Source organism: Erpetoichthys calabaricus, chromosome 1 (assembly GCF_900747795.2).
Source record: "Erpetoichthys calabaricus chromosome 1, fErpCal1.3, whole genome shotgun sequence".
In the NCBI taxonomy this organism is placed as follows: Eukaryota; Metazoa; Chordata; class Cladistia; order Polypteriformes; family Polypteridae; genus Erpetoichthys; species Erpetoichthys calabaricus.
In genome coordinates this window covers 166,547,134-166,565,155 of record NC_041394.2, presented here as the reverse complement: position 1 = coordinate 166,565,155, position 18,022 = coordinate 166,547,134, and the positions used below count along the sequence as shown (strand labels likewise).

The following is an 18,022-nucleotide window of genomic DNA, read 5'->3' as shown; positions in this document are numbered from 1 at the left end:
AATGATTATAAAAAAACACAAAAAAATCTTACATTAAATTTCGTACTCCTTTTCTAACTAATTCTTGATGCAGCAGAAGAGAACTTGAAATCTTGCACATGTAGCTGACATCACCTGCAGTGGTCTACAAAATATTAAAAAAATATACGAAATACACACAAGAGTGTTAGAGATAACCGAGTTATTATAATTATTATAGTGTAGTCCCACTTACAGTGGCTTCAGAAAGTATTCACCCATTGATTTTTTTCCTTTTGCTCCTGTTACACCATCAAATTTTATCAAGTAAACAGTTTGTACATAGTTACTTAGCAGCAATTACAGCCATAAGTGTTTTTATTTGAATCTTCATGAACACATTTAGGTTTTAGAATATGAGCCCATTCTGATGGGCAGCAATTTTCATATCAAACTACAGATTTTTAATAGCATTTAAGTCTGGGCTGTGATTGCTCCATTCCAAAATAATAATTACTTTCCTCAAGCTACTTTGCAGTAGTTTTTGCTACGTGCTTTGGGTCATTGTCCAGCTAGAAAATGAACCTTTACCCTATACTGCTGAAACAGTCTCTCCCCAAACAACTGTCTGTATTTGGTTCTGTTAATGGCAACAAGCCTTCAAGTTGCTCCTGCTTAATATGCCACTCTTAAGAATGATGCAGACACAACTATGCTCACTGTTAGCGGTGGTGTTAACAGGGTGTTGGGCTATATTTGATTTGTACCAATCAGACAAAAAAATTCCTTCAAATGTTTTCAGGTTTTGCCACTTGGCTTTTAGAAAACTTCAGGCATAACATAATGCTGTCATTTCTTAGAACTGTTTCCTTTTGGTCACTCTCCCAATGACGCAGAGTCTGTGAGACACTGAAGATATTATTGATATCCATATTACTAAACGAGAATGGTAAACCGGATATGGACGCAGGGACCTGCCCACGGACGCAGGAGACATAGTGCACAGGCGCCACACAAAGCCCCCCTTCCTAGAGTGAAACGGGAGAGTCTATGAACGTGCGCAGGCGCCACACAAAGCCCCCCCCGCCCCAGAGCAAAACGGGAGAGACTACGAACCGTCTGACATGCCGCAAGCAGGATAAAGCGAGGTCAGAAATAAAAGACAGAGTAGGAAACAAAGTAAAACGTCATAAAGAGGTTAAAGAACGGGGCCAAACACATGGAGAGCAGGTTACAGATGATGAAAACTGGAATGCAACAGCTTCAAAAAAACATAGGCACGAAACACATGCACAGCGAGGGACAGAATATAAAGGCGGAAACAACAACAGTTAAACGTTCAAAAAAACATAGGCACGAAACACATGCACAGCGAGGGACAGAATATAAAGGCGGAAACAACAACAGTTAAACGTCCATACCACACAGCGGAGGCAGAACCGGAAGGTGCAGGCGCCTACATCGCGCGTCGGAAGGCGCGAGAAAGTACGAAAGGCAAAGGCGCCTACACAGCATGGTGAAACCCGACATAATACGGAAGGCGCAGACGTTGCCGCCATATTGTGAGTGGCACTAATGCGTAGTGAGGGCGCAGGCGTCACCGCCATATTGTGCGTGGCACTACTACTGAGTGAAGTTAGGAATAATGTGCTGCTTGGTGTGCCACACAAAACCCCCCCACAGACTACGGAGTCCATGGAGACTACAAACGACATAACCACACAAACAACAGGAGTCAGCGCCCAACCCCAGTGTAAAACGGGACAGAATACGGAGTCGAGAAAGGTTCACAAATCAAACCCGACATGATACGCCACCCCAAAGTAACACGGGACAGACTACGGAGTCCAGAAAGGGTCACAAATCAATTGGAGTATGGAAAGCGGCAGATAGTACGCAAACACACTACACATGCATGATCCACGCACCTCTAATAACCCGCAAGCAAAAACACGATATAGTACAGAAACCCCACATATACGGACTCCACAACATATTTGAATCACATTACAGTGATACAATATTAACAGTGCAACCACACAAGACACAAGCACAACACCTGATGGGTAATAAGAATAAACGAACACTCCGTATTAAAGGTTCGTCATCCTCACACGTGAAGACTATACAGCATAAGTGAATCATCACATTACAGTCATACATTATTAACAATTCAACCACAGAAAACGCTACGTATTAACAGTAAGTGCAATCCATTATCCATATTTCTAACGCTAAACAAGGAAGAACTAATGGAGTTGCGCTCACGCCTCCAAAACAATAGACCAGATACCACTGTTAACGCGACAGGCTATATTATGTCCAAAGAATATTAATGTTGATCACATAAATAACCAAGTCGTTGCATTACTTCCTGGAGAAAGCCGCCTCTTTCTAAGTACTGACAAAATTGATTCTGAAGACGACATTGAACATCTTAATTTCCCTTTACAATATCTGAACACTATTAACCCAGCCGGATTACCACAACACAATCTTAACCTTAAAATCGGAACAATTGTCATGCTATTAAGAAACCTTAATACTAAACAGGGTTTATGCAACGGTGCACGTTTAGTCATCAACACCATGACAAACAATGTTACTGAAGCAAAAATACTTACAGGATCACATACTGACAATACTGTTTTAATTCCTAGAATTGACCTTACAAGTTCTGCCCTTGAATTGCCATTTACACTTAGGCGACGCCAATTTCCCAGTAAACCTGCATTTGCCATGACAATCAACAAATCCCAAAGTTGGCATATACCTCTCTGAGCGCGTATTTGGACATGGACAACTTTATGTAGCCTTCTCATGAGTTTGGCGTTCATCTAACATTAAAGTTAAAGTTATTAATACTCCAATACCAAGGAAAACTCATTCAAGGACAACAAACCATCTTTACTACAAATATTGTATATAAAGAGATATTCCAATAAATCTTTCTAATTTACCATACAATGCATTCTTTACTTCCTATCCACAGTCTGAAACTGCAGAAGCAAAGCAGGCACGGGTTCAAACCAAACGAGCTCAACTAACGGATATACGCCTACAACGCGCGTCTCAAACAGCAGAAGCAGGGCAAGCACGGATTCAAAACAGCGCAAGCTCCTACAACGCGCGTCTGAGACTACGGCTGCCCAGTGGGCACGGGTTCAAAACGCCGGGGGTAGGCGAGCGAAGCGAGCAGGGGGCAGAGCCCCCTTGTTCCTCCTATTTCAGCCAAACAGACCTACAAATATTTCAGTGCAGTAGCTGGCCTCATGGTCACTTCTTTGACATAAGCCCTTCTTGTCCAATTGCTCAATTTGATAGGACAGCCTGATCTGGTTTGTGCCTGAGTTGTGCCATGTATTTTTAAATTTTGTTACAATGGACTTCACTGCATTCTTGGAAAACCCCCCTTTGGTGTTTTTAAAAGGTAGGCTATATTCTTGGAGAAGGAGATGAATGGATAATGTGGCAGAAAATCCTGTGGCAATTAAAGCCAGAGGCTGGCAAAAAAATATGGAAGACAATGAAATAATGTAAAGTAGGCAACTTGTGGAGGATGCACAAACACACTAAGAGCTGTACAACCTAGCATGATAATGATGATTATAATGATGAAGATCAAAATACTGGCTTTCAGATTAAATGAAGTGGAGGGATGAGATGAAAGCCAGAAATCTGATGATTCATCATGTGCCTGAAGAAAACGGTCAGACAAGTATGTTGTCCAGTTGAAATTACACTGGAAGAAAAGTGTCTGTAAATCAAGGTGTCCACAGCTGACTAGGAAAAGAACATCAACAGAGACAGACGATTTACACTAAAATAAGGGGAAGCCGATTTAATTAGTTAAGACATTTCCATTCATTCATTCATTCATTAATTAAAACAGATGCTCCTTGTATGAATGTTGACAGTGAATGAGCTGCTGTTTAGTACTGTAGTTCACATTTTGAATAAGAAGAACAACAGATTTGTCTAAAAATTCAGAGATGCTCATTATGATATCTTTGTTTAGTAAGCAATAGTCCCCAAATTAATCTGCTTTGACTTGTACACTTATTAAACCTGTACAGGCTGTTTTAATCATATAAATATACCAAATATTACACTTTAACATGGGACATAATGTTTATACATACAGTTCATACATAGTGCCCTCCACTATTATTGGCACCCCTTGTAAAAATCAGTAAGAAGGATTAGAAAAAATCCATGTTTGCTGAAGAACCGTCATCTTGCACTGAAAAAATGAGAGACATCTGACTTTTAATTGAAATAAGATCATTCAGAGAAAAACAAAGCCCTCATCAACAAATAAATATTTTTAATAAAAACACGTTCCACAATTGTTGGCACGCCTGCATTTAATATTTTATACAACCTCCCTTTGCCAATACAACTGCACAGTGTCTTCTACTGTAACCTTTTATAAGGTTGGAGAATACAGAGCATGGCATCTAAGACCATTCTTCTTTAAATAAACTCTCCAGATCATCCAGGGTCCTAGGTCCTCTCCTGAGTACTCTCATCTTCAGCTCACTCTACAGGTTTTCAATAGGGTTCAGGTAGGGGGACTGAGATGGCCATGGCAGAAATTTGATTTTGTGGTCAGTTAACCAATACACAGTCATATGAAAAAGTTTGGGAACCCTCTTAATTCTTTGGATTTTTGTTTATCATTGACTGAGCTTTCAAACAAAAATCCAAAGAATTAAGAGGGGACAACAATATACTTTTTTTTTTGTTCTTTATTTCGCCTTATACAATTTCTTGTATTAGGAATTTGTTAGTTTTTGCATACCCCTTGGGGTCAGAGCGCAGGGTCAGCCATTGTACCGCACCCCTGGAGCAATTACAGGTTAAGGGTCTTGCTCAAGGGCCCAGCAGAGTAGTATCTCTTTTGGCAGTGAAGGGAATTTGAACTGGCAACCTTCTGGATACCAGCACAGATCCTTAGCCTTAGAGCTGGTCGAGCCCCGGGTTAACAACAACTGCCACCAGTACTGTTAGACAACAGGGTGCTGGCAGAAATTGGGCTACTGTTGGCCGAAGAAGAAGAAGGAGAAGAAGAGGGGGGGAGACGTGTCCGGAGGCAGGAGGAGAGGAGGAAAGTAAAGAGAGTGGAACTGAGGGTAGGAACTTTGAATGTTGGCAGTATGACTGGTAAGGGGTGAGAGTTAGCATATATGATGGAGAGAAGGAAGATTGATATATTGTGCGTGCAAGAGACTAAATGGAAGGGGAGTAAGGCCAGGAGGATTGGAGGTGGATTCAAATTGTTCTACCATGGTGTGGATGGGAGAAGAAATGGGGTAGGAGCTATTCTGAAGGAACAGTATGTCAAGAGTGTTTTGAAGGTGAAAAGAGTGTCAGGCAGAGTAATGATTATGAAGCCGGAAATTGGAGGTGTGATGATGAATGTTGTTAGTGCATATGCACCGCAAGTTGGGTGTGCAATGGGTGACAAAGAAGATTTTTGGAGTGAGTTGGATGAAGTGATGAACAGTGTACCCAAGGGACAGAAAGTGGTGATTGGAGCGGATTTCAATGTGCATGTTGGTGAAGGCAACAGTGGAGACGTGGAGGTGATGGCTAGGTATGGTGTCAAGGAGAGGAATGAAGAAGGTCAGAGGATGGTGGATTTTGCCAAAAGGATGGACATGGCTGTGGTGAATATATATTTTAAGAAGAGGGAGGAACATAGGGTTACGTACAAGAGTGGAGGAAGATGCACACAGAGTAGATCTGAAGGAGACTGAAGACTGCAAAGTGGTGGCAGGGGAAAGAGTAGTTAAGCAGCATAGGATGGTGGTCTGTAGGATGACGTTGGAGATCAAGAAGAGGAAGAGAGTGAGGGCAGAGCCAAGGATCAAATGGTGGAAGTTGAAAAAGGAAAACTGCAAGGTTGAGTTTAGGGAGGATGTGAGACAGGCACTGGGTGGCAGTGAAGAGTTACCAGACAGCTGGGAAAATACAGCAGATGTAGTAAAGGTGACATCAAGAATGGTGCTTGGCGTGACATCTGGAAAGAGGAAGGAGGAAAAGGAAACCTGGTGGTGGAATGAGGAAATACAGGAGAGTATACAGAGGAAGAGGATGGCAAAGAAGAAGTGGGATAGATGCAGAAAGCAGACAAGAGTACAAGGAGATAAGGCACAAGATGAAGAGAGAGGTGGCAAAGGCTAAAGAAAAGGCATATGATGAGTTGTATGAGAGGCTGGACACTAAGGAGGGAGAAAAGGGCCTGTACTGATTGGCTAGACAGAGGGACCGAGCTGGGAAAGATGTGCAGCAGGTTAGGGAGGAGCGTGTGTTGAGCAGATGGAAAGAGTACTTTGAGAGGCTGATGAATGAAGATAACGAGAGAGAGGAGGTTGGATAATGTGGAGATAGTGATTCAAGAAGTGCAACGGATTAGCAAGGAGCAAGTAAAGACAGCTATAAAAAGGATGAAAAACGGAAAGGCCGGTGGTCCAGATGACATACCTATGGAAGCATGGAGGTATTTAGGAGAGATGGCAGTGGAGTTTTTAACCATATTGTTTAATGGAATCTTGGAAAGTGAGAGGATGCCTGAGGAGTGGAGAAGTGTACTGGTACCGATATTTAAGAATAAGGGGGATGTGCAGGACTGCAGTAACTACAGGGGAATAAAATTGATGAGTCACAGCATGAAGTTATGGGAAAGAGTAGTGGAAGCTAGGTTAAGAAGTAAGGTGATGATTAGAGCGGCAGTATGGTTTCATGCCAAGAAAGAGCACCACAGATGCAATGTTTGCTCTGAGCATGTTGATGGAGAAGTTTAGAGAAGGCCAGAAGGAGTTGTATTGCGTCTTTGGGGACCTGGAGAAAGCATATGACAGGGTGCCTTGAGAGGAGCTGTGGTATTGTACGAGGAAGTCGGGACTGGCAGAGAAGTACGTAAGAGTTGTACAAGATATGTACGAGGGAAGTGTGACAGTGGTGAGGTCTGCGGTAGGAGCGATGGATGCATTTAGTGTGGAGGTGAGATTACATCAGGGATCAGCTCTGAGCCCTTTCTTATTTGCAATGATGGACAGGTTGACAGACGAGATTAGACAGGAGTCCCCATGGACTATGATATTTGCTGATGACATTGTGATCTGTAGCGATAGTAGGGAGCAGGTTGAGGAGATCCTGGAGAGGTGGAGATATGCTCTAGAGAGGAGAGGAATGAAGGTCAGTAGGAACAAGACAGAATACATGTGTGGAAATGACAGGGAGGTCAGTGGAATGGTGAGGATGCAGGGAGTAGAGTTGGCGAAGGTGGATGAGTTTAAATACTTGGGATCAACAGTACAGAGTAATGGGGATTGTGGAAGAGAGGTGAAAAAGAGAGTGCAGGCAGGGTGGAATGGGTGGTGAAAAGTGTCAGGAGTAATTTGTGACAGACGGGTATCAGCAAGAGTGAAAGGGAAGGTCTATAGGACGGTAGTGAGACCAGCTATGTTATATGGGTTGGAGACGGTGGCACGGACCAGAAAGCAGGAGACAGAGCTGGAGGTAGCAGAGTTAAAGATGCTAAGATTTGTACTGGGTGTGACGAGGATGGATAGGATTAGAAATGAGTACATTAGAGGGTCAGCTCAAGTTGGACGGTTGGGAGACAAAGTCAGAGAGGCAAGATTGTGTTGGTTTGGAGATTTGCAGAGGAGAGATGCTGGGTATATTGGGAGAAGGATGCTAAAGATAGAGCTGCCAGGGAAGAGGAAAAGAGGAAGGCCTATGCGAAAGTTTATGGATGTGGTGAGAGATGACATGCAGGTGATGGGTGTAACAGAACAAGATGCAGAGGACAGAAAGATATGGAAGAAGATGATCCGCTGTGGCAACCCCTAACGGGTGCAGGCGAAAGAAGAAGAATTGGCTGAGGTTTCAAAGTAGCAACTTCCTTTTAATATATGACATGCCTTATGGAAACAGTAGTATTTCAGCAGTGACATTAAGTTTATTGGATTAACAGAAAATATGCAATATGCATCATAACAAAATTAGACAGGTGCATAAATTTGGGCACCCCAACAGAGATATAACATCAATACTTAGTTGAGCCTCTATTTGCAAATATAACAGCCTCTAGATGCCTCCTATAGCCTTAGATAGATAGATAGATAGATAGATAGATAGATAGATAGATAGATAGATAGATAGATAGATAGATAGATAGATAGATAGATAGATAGATAGATAGATAGATAGATAGATAGATAGATAGATAGATAGATAGATAGATAGATAGATAGATAGATAGATAGATAGATAGATAGATAGATAGATAGATAGATAGATAGATAGATAGATACTTTATTAATCCCAATAGGAAATTCACATAGATGAGTGTCTGGTCAAAAATACCTCCATCCAGAATCCATTCTTCCATATAAAATCTCTCCAGTTCAGTTAAATTTGATGGCTGCCGAGCATGGACAGACCTGCTTCAAATCATCCCATAGATTTACGATGATATTCAAGTCAGGGGACTGTGACGGCCATTATAAAACATTGTACTTCTCCCTCTGCATGAATGCCTTTGTAGATTTCGAACTGTGTTTTGGGTCATTGTCTTGATGGAAAATCTAACCCCTGTGTAACTTCAACTTTGTGATTGATGCTTGAACGTTATCCTCAAGAATTTGTTGATATTGGGTTGAATTAATCTGGCCCTCGACTTTAACAGGGGCCCCAGTCCCTGAACTAGCCCCACAGCCCCACAGCATGATGGAACTTCCACCAAATTTGACAGTAGGTAGCAGTTGTTTTTCTTGGAATGCGGTATTCTTCTTCCACCATGCAAATCGCTTTTTGTTATGACCAAATAACTCAATTTTTGTCTCATCAGTCCAAAGCACTTTGTTCCAAAATGAATCTGGCTTGTCTAAATGAGCATTTGCATACAACAAGCTACTCTGTTTGAGGCGTGATTGCAGAAAGGGCTTCTTTCTCATCACCCTGCCATACAGATGTTCTTTGTGCAAATAGCGCTGAAATTTAGAATGATGTACAGATACACCATCTGCAGCAAGATGTTCTTGCACGTCTTTGGAGGTGATCTGTGGGCTGTCTGTAACCATTCCCACAATCCTGCACATATGCCGCTCCTGTATTTTTCTTGGCCTGCCAGACCTGGGTTTAACAGCAACTGTGCCTATGGCCTTCCATTTTTTCAGCTTTCCCCTAAACTATGATACTGAACAATCTTTGTTTTCAGATCTTTTGAGAGTTGCCTTGAGGATCCCATGCTGTCACTCTTCAGAGGAGAGTCAAAGGGAAGCACAACTTGCAATTGACCACCTTAAATACCTTTTCTCATGATTGGACACACCTGTCTATGAAGTTCAAGGCTTAATGAGCTAATCCAACCAATTTGGTGTTGCAAGTAATCAGTTATTGAGCAGTTACATGCATTCAAATCAGCAAAATTAGAAGGGTACCCAAATTTTTGCACAGCCAGTTTTTCACATTTGATTTAATTTCATACAACTAAATACTGCTTCATTAAAAATCTTTGTTCGGAAAACACCCCTGTACTCAGAAGTTCCAAGGAAATGTTATATTTTTTTGTTGAAAGTAGAGTAAATTATTATGCAGGCTGAGAGGGGTTCCCAAACTTTTTCATATGACTGCAGGGTTGATTGGACATGTGTTTTGGATCATTATCCTGATGAAAGATCCAATGACGACCCAGTTTTAGTTTCCTGGTGGAGACAACCAGGTTTTGATTTAAAATCTCTTGTTATTTCATGGAATCCATAATGCCATGTACCCTAACATTATTTCCAGGGCCTTTGGAGGAAAAACAGCCCCACAGCATCACGGAACCTCCACCATATTTCATAGCTGGGACAAGGTTCTTTTTATTATAGCCATCCGTCTTTTTAAACCAAACCCAATTTCAGTGTGTATTGCCAAAAAAGTTAAATATTTGTTTCATCAAACCTTAGAACACAGTTCTAGTCACAGTTTTAGTAACGTTTTAAAAACTCCAGGTGCTTACGTTTGTGGATAACTGACAGAAAAGGCTTCTTTTTGGCACAGCTTCCAAATAAACTGTTGGCAAGGAGATGCTGTCTGATGGTGGCGCTAGAGACTTGATAGCCCCAAGATTTTACTTTTTCTTGCAATTCCTCAACAGTGACCCTTGGAGATATTATTGCCCCTCTTACCATCCTTCTCACTGTACGTGGGGGTAAAATAAACTTGGGTCCTCTTCCAGGCAAGTTTGTCACAATTCCAGTTGATGACCACTTTTTTATTAATGCTCTAAGTGTAGAAATGGGCATTTTCAGGCGAGTAGCTATTTTTTATAACTATTCCCATGAGTTATGAAGAGCAACACACTTCTCCTCATTTGGATTGAGTGTTCTCTTTTCTTAACCATAATGATGGTTGGAAAAGGAAATTTGGCTCTGTGTCTCCTCACATTTGCATCTCAGTTAATCAGGAAGTCATTGATTTCAGCTGGAAAGTTCCTATACACTCCAATCAACTTAAAATGTCCCATTGAAATGGGAAACATGCTTCGGTTACATGGTTTTACAATAATTTCCAAGGGTGCCAACAATTGTAGCACATGTGTTTTTGTTAAAAAAATGTATTTCTTGATGAGGGCTTTGCTTTTCTTTGAATGAACTTGTTTCAATTAAGTCAGATATTCCTCATTTTTTCAGTGCAAGATGACAGTTCTTCAGCAAACAGTGATTTTTTTTCTAACCCTTCTTACTAATATTTAGAAGGGGTGCTAATAATAGTGGAGGGCACTGTATATGGTTGGAGATGCTAGAGCTTAGTGTAAAAAAGTAAAGGATTTAAAAAAAAAAAACTACCAAAAATTTACAATCGATATTCAGTACAGGCCCTAAAATATTGATGGGAGCAACCCCATTTAAAAGATAAACTTAAAAAAAGGAGCCCTACAAAATGCAAGCCGGGGCAAAACAAAACCATGTAGATGAGGAAGGTTGCCACTTGGCTGTTACATTCACAGGTTGGATCTAACCCTGGGCACAATCTATGTAGTCTGTCCATAGGAAAATTTATTTTGAAATTTTAAACTGTTTTAACACATTTCTTGCTCAATCAGAGGAGATATTACTGTAATTTGAGATTTCAAGATTAGTATTCAAACATTGCTCTAACAAGGAGTTGTATAGTAAGCAGAACTGATGAAATTCTAAAAGAATTTTATAATCTTTGTAAGGAGGAATGTGTTATAATGGTTTAAATGGGAACAATGGGCTGGAAAAGAGAACAAAGTTATATTGTGGAGAATAAGGTACTTTATTTGCAAATATTGGGAAAAATGGTTTAAATTGAAGAAATGTTGTTCAGATAATACAAAACTATTATTTATGTACAAGACTGTTGAAGAATATAGAATATCTTAGTGAAAAACAAAACAATTGATTTGTGTTGCTGTTGCTTTCAGAATAATGAAAACTTCATACCTTTGCACAGCTGCAGTCCAAATCCAAATCATAACGTGGTGGCAATTTAGGAGTAGGCACTAAATGGGACCATTAAAGAAAAAAAAAAACAATTTACAATAGAAAAAAAAATTGCATGTTGCATTCCAGATTTCAGCCATTTGAGAATCAGCACAAGCACATGACTATTTATATTATCAGAGACTAATAACAAAGCACCAATGTTAAGAAGAAAGAGGATCGACAAAGATTTATAATTACATAATTAGTAACTAATAAAGCACCTATGCTAAGAAGAAAGAGGGGCCGACAAATATTTGTCATTCTGTTAAATGTTAGATCAGTCTGAATTTTCCACTTACCAGAATGATGAAATAAAGACATTTCACCATAAAATGCAAGTTTCAAAGGAGACTAAGAAATGTCTAAATTAAACTTTTTTAGTAACATTGCGTGATTTCTAATAGGTAGTGTGAGCTAATAAAAAAGATTCGAATTTACACTAAAATCTGCTTACTGCATTTAAATTGCAATGTTCACATTGTAGAATGTCTAATAGCATAAGTGTAAAAACATGCACAATGATATCCGATATTTTTAATCAAGTCAACTATATGAACAAAATATTATAATACTGTAACAGAAGAAAAATATATAGCACACCTGATCAGAAGCATCTCTGAATTAAGAGCTAGTGGGGTACTGCCCCACCCCCTGTTGATGACAGTTTTGTGCAAAACCTAAGTAAGCTGTAAACTTGCCACAATAATTTAATGTATTATTAAAATTTTTACAACAAGCTCAACTTAGTTGTCATAATCAATTTTTCAAGATACACTTACTGTAATTTCTTACTTAGGTATTTCTTTTTGGAGCATATAAAATTTTCTTTCTACCTGGTACAACTAGTCTGTTTCCAGGATGCCATGGTAGGCGTGTCCATGTACATTTCAGTTTTGTCTCCAGGTATAAGAGCTAGAGCCCTTTGAAGCAACCCACAAATTGCCCTTTTTAGAATGGTTAGCATCATTATAATGAATTAAAATTAAATTAATTACTAATGTACAGTAAGATTTAACAATTTGCCCACTGAACAAAAACTGGAAATTTATTAATATTTATTTGCATTCCTGCTTTGGGTATTGAGTATTTCATGTTAAGACGTTTTTTCAATACTGTCCTTTGACGTTTGTATTGTATGACAAAATGATATATTAATAGATTTTCATTTTGTGTGATTGATTTATGGCATTATTTGGCTGACATTTTTGCATCACTGGTTCTCATAAGCTAATACATCATGTCTCTGCCACACTTCAAAAACCAATGCCACTGTTCCAATCATCAACAGGTCCTTCTATGCAGCTCCAATTATCTTTTCACTGCTGTGACCACTGCCTGCATATTCATGCCCTGGCTCTGAGTGACACTGCTCACTTGGGGTCAAAGTCAACATCAGCTGCACCCAAACTCCATGAACTGATGCATGCCAGGATCCTTCTTGAGACACATCAGTGGCCACATACTTGGGTCAATGGATTTAAGAAGGTCTTAAAAATACTTGATCGTCTCTCTCTTTCTCTCATACATACCACCTGCTGCATGGGCTACTTTTATGACAGTTGTCCCTTCTAACAGTCCATGGACAACTTTGGAGATCTCTCTCCAAATCCATGAAACCCCACCAGAATTTTCAGGCCAAAAAACACCACTGCACCTGAGACATCTTTCAGATGGCTCTGAGTGTGCCTAATCTTAATCTTAATGTCTTAACTACACCATATAAAGCAGCTCTTTAACTTCAACACTACCGAGTTGTGCTTTGAATTTGGCATCTTTTGGGCTACATGTTCTCTTAAAAAGTCAAAGCAATCCCATCTCTCCCAACAAAGGAATCTCTACACCTTAGCATACATTTGTGTATTTTCTGTCAACTTCCTAAAAACTTTGATAAAATGAAACAGATTTGTAATTCAGAACTCAGAGGCCATAATATGAACAGACATAAAAATAATGGAATGTAGTTCTTTCAAAGAGGAACAATTAAATACTATAGATACATGGAGGATGTTCAAACTAGGATAAAACCAAAGTAGAAGTTCCTCAGAGCTTTACAAATGGACCATAACTGTTTATTTATCTATACTAACAATACAGATAAAGTGCACAAATAACATGATAATCAAAAAAAGTGCATAGACAACACAAAAAAAACGTACAACAATTACTAAGTAACAGAAATAATTCAAAATGGATTTATTATAACACCAAAAAATAAGGTACAAAAAGAAACATTTTTCTCACTCCTCACAGGCTAATTTAAAAAATTATGCAATTATATCATAAAACCTTTGCATCATAAACCAAAAGATGTTATGCTAAAAGTCAAAAGTCAACACCAGGAAAAGCTTCTTTACACAGTGTGATACACGAGTCACTATCCGAGAGAGGACGTCGTGTCCAAAGGCTTCAAGAAAACCAACTTTATTCCAATCAAAACAGAACAGTCAGGGTATTTATTCAAACAGGAGCTATCACTTCAATACACACAGACACAACAAATAAGCAGTGACGTGGCCAGGTCAGTGGCTAGGTTAGAATGTTCCCCATATCAACCTTTGGGCAAAAAGACGTGTTACACAGGGAGGCTGCCAACTTGCAATTGCCTCGGAGAAACCACGTACATGTAGCTACCTAGGCGACAGACAAGCAACCATTGAAAGGTGCATCAACCATGTTTTGCCATGCAGCACAGTTTGTAAGGGTCTCAAAAAATCTCACAGCAGGCAGCAGTAGCAGTCCAAAATCAAAACTCAAACATTGTCTATGTTTTAACTTGATTTAACGTTTACACAACCTAGTTAGTATCAATAAAAGAAATGTACTTGAATGATCTGCTGATATTTTTAAAACAGTTCAGGCTCTAAAGCTTGTAGGTACATTAGAACAATTTTAATATGAGCTTACCAATCCTATTCAACTAGATTCTCTAAAATAATATCAAATTAAGGTTTGAAAATGCCTAAAGTCCCACTTTCATCTACACGAATGCTAATTCATTTCATGTGTCTATATAGTGTGAAATTTGCCTTTAACAAGTTTCATCATTTTAAACACTTCAGGCATGACACCTCTTCATCTCTGTTTCCTTAAACTGAAAAAGTTAATCTCCTTCAATCCTTCTTCATAGATCATACTGTACATCTAACTCCTGGAATCAATCTAGTCACTCTTCTGTAGACTGTCAATAGTACTGCTACAGTATGTCTTTTTATTTTACAGTACACATCTTTTGGACTCCCCAGTGTGTTATATAGTTTAAAGGATCTATTATCATATAGTAAATACAGATGTTTTAAGGTGAAAGTTTCTGAGAAAAGAGTAGGTGAGAGAATGAGAATTAAAAAAAAAAAAAAAGACATGCATATTCATTTGGTATATCTAATACTAAACAAATAAAAATTAAAAATGTTTACATATCTGATTGGGTGTAAATAATAGTATTTCTAAAAACATCTTCGAAATCTTCTTATTTAAGATATATAAGACATAAATATGAGTATAGCTTTAGCTTGTTACTTTCTAGACTATTGCATTTCATGAACTCATTGCACTGTGGTTCCATTCAGTCTTATGTATGCTGTTATCATAATTGCTTACATCTTATTTTAGCTGGCATAATTTCTGCATAAGTATTCATTAATCTGTGGAGGGATACTTATTTGAACAAAGAAGTTTGAATTACCATTTGAAATTAATACCGTAAGTGATACCCTGGGGAATGCTACAGACTGAAGCATTGCATAAACAAAAAAGAACATTTGTTTTCTGTTTAAGTAAGTTTGAAATTTATTATGAAAATGGGATGAACAAAGTTTCTTTAATCTTACTCTTTACTGTTTGAAAATCTGCACTTAATTTCTTGCCAGGATAAAAAAATTCAATAAACAAAAATAAACTATTTTACTTAGTGAAAATGATAATCCAATATATCAAATTACCGTTCCGATCAGTTTACAGTAAATAGTCCATGTAATTGTTTCTTTACAAAAACTTATTTTTAAAAACTTTTTTTCAGTATTTGTTATAGCCAATATACAAGTATGCAAATGATTTATATATTACTTTTAACTGAATTTTAAAGTTGCCAATGTCTAGTAGCCAGTTTACGAAATCATCCGAATTTTGATTTGCTCGCATATTTTTTTGTAATTTGAATTGTTGGAATAAAGACCGCAAAGGGATTTTTTTTGTGAGATTATTGAAGCTTCACCTCAAACAAATATTTCATTCTGTTGCATTTCTTGTTTTATCTTTTTTTTCCATTTCAATGTAACATTTTCGTCTGTGATATTTAAAGGTCAGTTAAACATTTTGTGAAACACTTTACCGTATGGAAGAAGAATTGCTGCTATACCTGTCCATGCTATCGATTTGCAATAATAGACTAAACATTTATACAAAAATGTTTACCCTGTTCCACTAACCACTGCTGAATTTCAACGAGAAGACATTTTTGAATTGTGTCGAAAATTGATCTTTGATCATCGTTTAATTGTGAGTACATTTCCAGATATAATTTTCTATGGTCTTCCGCAGTTAAATCTTTGTATGCTGTTATCTCTTTCTTTACCTCTGATTCGTCAATTTCTTCTGGAAGTCCAAACTGCTGCATTGTTAAATCATCTACTTCTAACAATTCTTTGATGATCGAAAGAGCTGTTTGCTCATTAGACTTTTCGGATAATTGTAAAGCATCAACTTCACCCATCATAATTAAGTACACGAAGAAGTGTCTTAATTTGTCAGGCATCATTACAGAAGTGGCATCAGAAATCATTTTGAACATATAGTCGTCCAATTTACATAATCCAGCTGCTTGTGCTGCTTCTTGAAAAGTATCATACGTAGTTCCATCTATACTTAGAACATCTTTATACAAAGTTGCTCCTTTCGATTCACGTAACAACAATTTTAAATGAAACCGTTCGATATCTTTTGGTGATACAATATTTAATCGAACACCACTTTTGCAGTTAATTTTTCTTGGATGCCGTACTCCTTTTTCTTTCTGCCATGTGTAATGTTGAGGAATTTGCGAATATGTATATGCTTTTGCATTTACGTCGGTTTAATTAAGTTCAAAATAAGCCAATAATTTTGTATTTCTAGTTTTCGCTACCTGTAAAGCGTTTGCTTCTTCGCCTTCTTTAAATTGAATCATATTCTGACCTGGTAAATGAATAAGTAATAATTCAACAGAATGACCGTGAATTGGCAATTCTATTAAATACCACCAGCTTTCCATTGCACTGTACCTAAATATGCTTGAACTTCATCCTGAGATTGTTCTTTGGATAACGTTACGCGCCCTCTATCGTGCCCTTTATGAATGTACTTGTATATGTACTTAATACTCATAACCGATGCACAATACTCGACATTAATATGACAATCGAATTGTCTGAGCAAATACAGGTTATCTTCTTATATAATATGCTACCATGGTTGTCCGTTTGTCTGTCCAGGATTTTAAATCACCTGTACCTTGCAAACCGTTTGAACTATTGACCTGAAATTTGTTACATATATACTACGTGACGTCTACAATCCACTTTCGGGGGTGATGATTGACCTCTACGGTTATTCCTCTTTTTATTTTATTGTAGAATCAACTCTCGGCAGTGGCCAGCAGGGTTGCTGTGCAGCGCATCCGTACGGGCGCCGTTCTCACTCCCTATCACCTTCGCCGTCACTTCCTCTAAATCATTCTTGAAGCAGATTGAAGTGAAAAATTAAGGAAAACGTAATTGCAACACAAACACTGACTTAATCAGTTTTAATATGAAAAGACGTTGACGAAAGAAGAGAAGAAGCGGGATACAAGGGTGGAGAAAAGAAGAGCAGCAAGCGCATCAACCTCTGAGCAAATGAATGCTAAATGTTCAGAGAAAGAGTATGAAAAATATGATTGCTCAAGTCAAGTATATTCACTGCACGTACAGTGCACTGTTACTGGTATGGTATAATCACTGAATTATTGATCATCACAATTTTACCATCTTTCTTTCCGTGATACATCTGTTGTTCATGACAATTATCTTTTTGGCGATAATCAGGAAAACCAGCCTTAGTTATATCTGTTGATTGAACAGACGCTTTAGGAAATTTCTTTAAACGCTGTTTTTCTTTAGAGTCCCAACATACTGAATCTTTTAAATGTGGTCCAAGAGACATGTGTTTAATGACTTTGTACCATAATTCAGGATAGGATTCTCTGTTTGGAATTTCAACACAGATAAACCGATCTACATCATCAGCAGTTAATAATTTATTTTGCAAAGTAATTAATAAATGTATGTGTGACAAACCCTGTTTTTAAAATTCTATTGTGTAAATGTATGTCTGATTTGACCGAACACCGTATCCAGTTCCTTCAATAAAAATAAGACTTTTTGAGAAAACAACCTACTTACAGAAGTCGGAATATCCAGAGCCAATGTAGCCGGTGGCATTAGAATCGACAGATTTCTGGCCACTGTGGATTGCATGTCATTGTAATAAATAAATCTGTCCGAGCAATAGTTTGGGATATTGCCATTGCATCATGATATACA

At 38.4% G+C, this 18,022-nt stretch overlaps 1 protein-coding gene across 1 annotated transcript in view; it reads right to left on the bottom strand.

Annotated features, from left to right (window-relative positions):
• Positions 1 to 18,022, bottom strand: part of tbk1 (TANK-binding kinase 1) — a 217,115-nt gene that overhangs the window by 67,391 nt on the left and 131,702 nt on the right. The window contains exons 10-11 of the mRNA XM_028808250.2: positions 11,427 to 11,485; positions 33 to 124 (exon numbers count right to left, since the gene is read on the bottom strand). Of these exons, the coding sequence (XP_028664083.1) occupies positions 33 to 124; positions 11,427 to 11,485 (151 nt within the window). The remainder of the gene's footprint in view (positions 1 to 32; positions 125 to 11,426; positions 11,486 to 18,022) is intronic.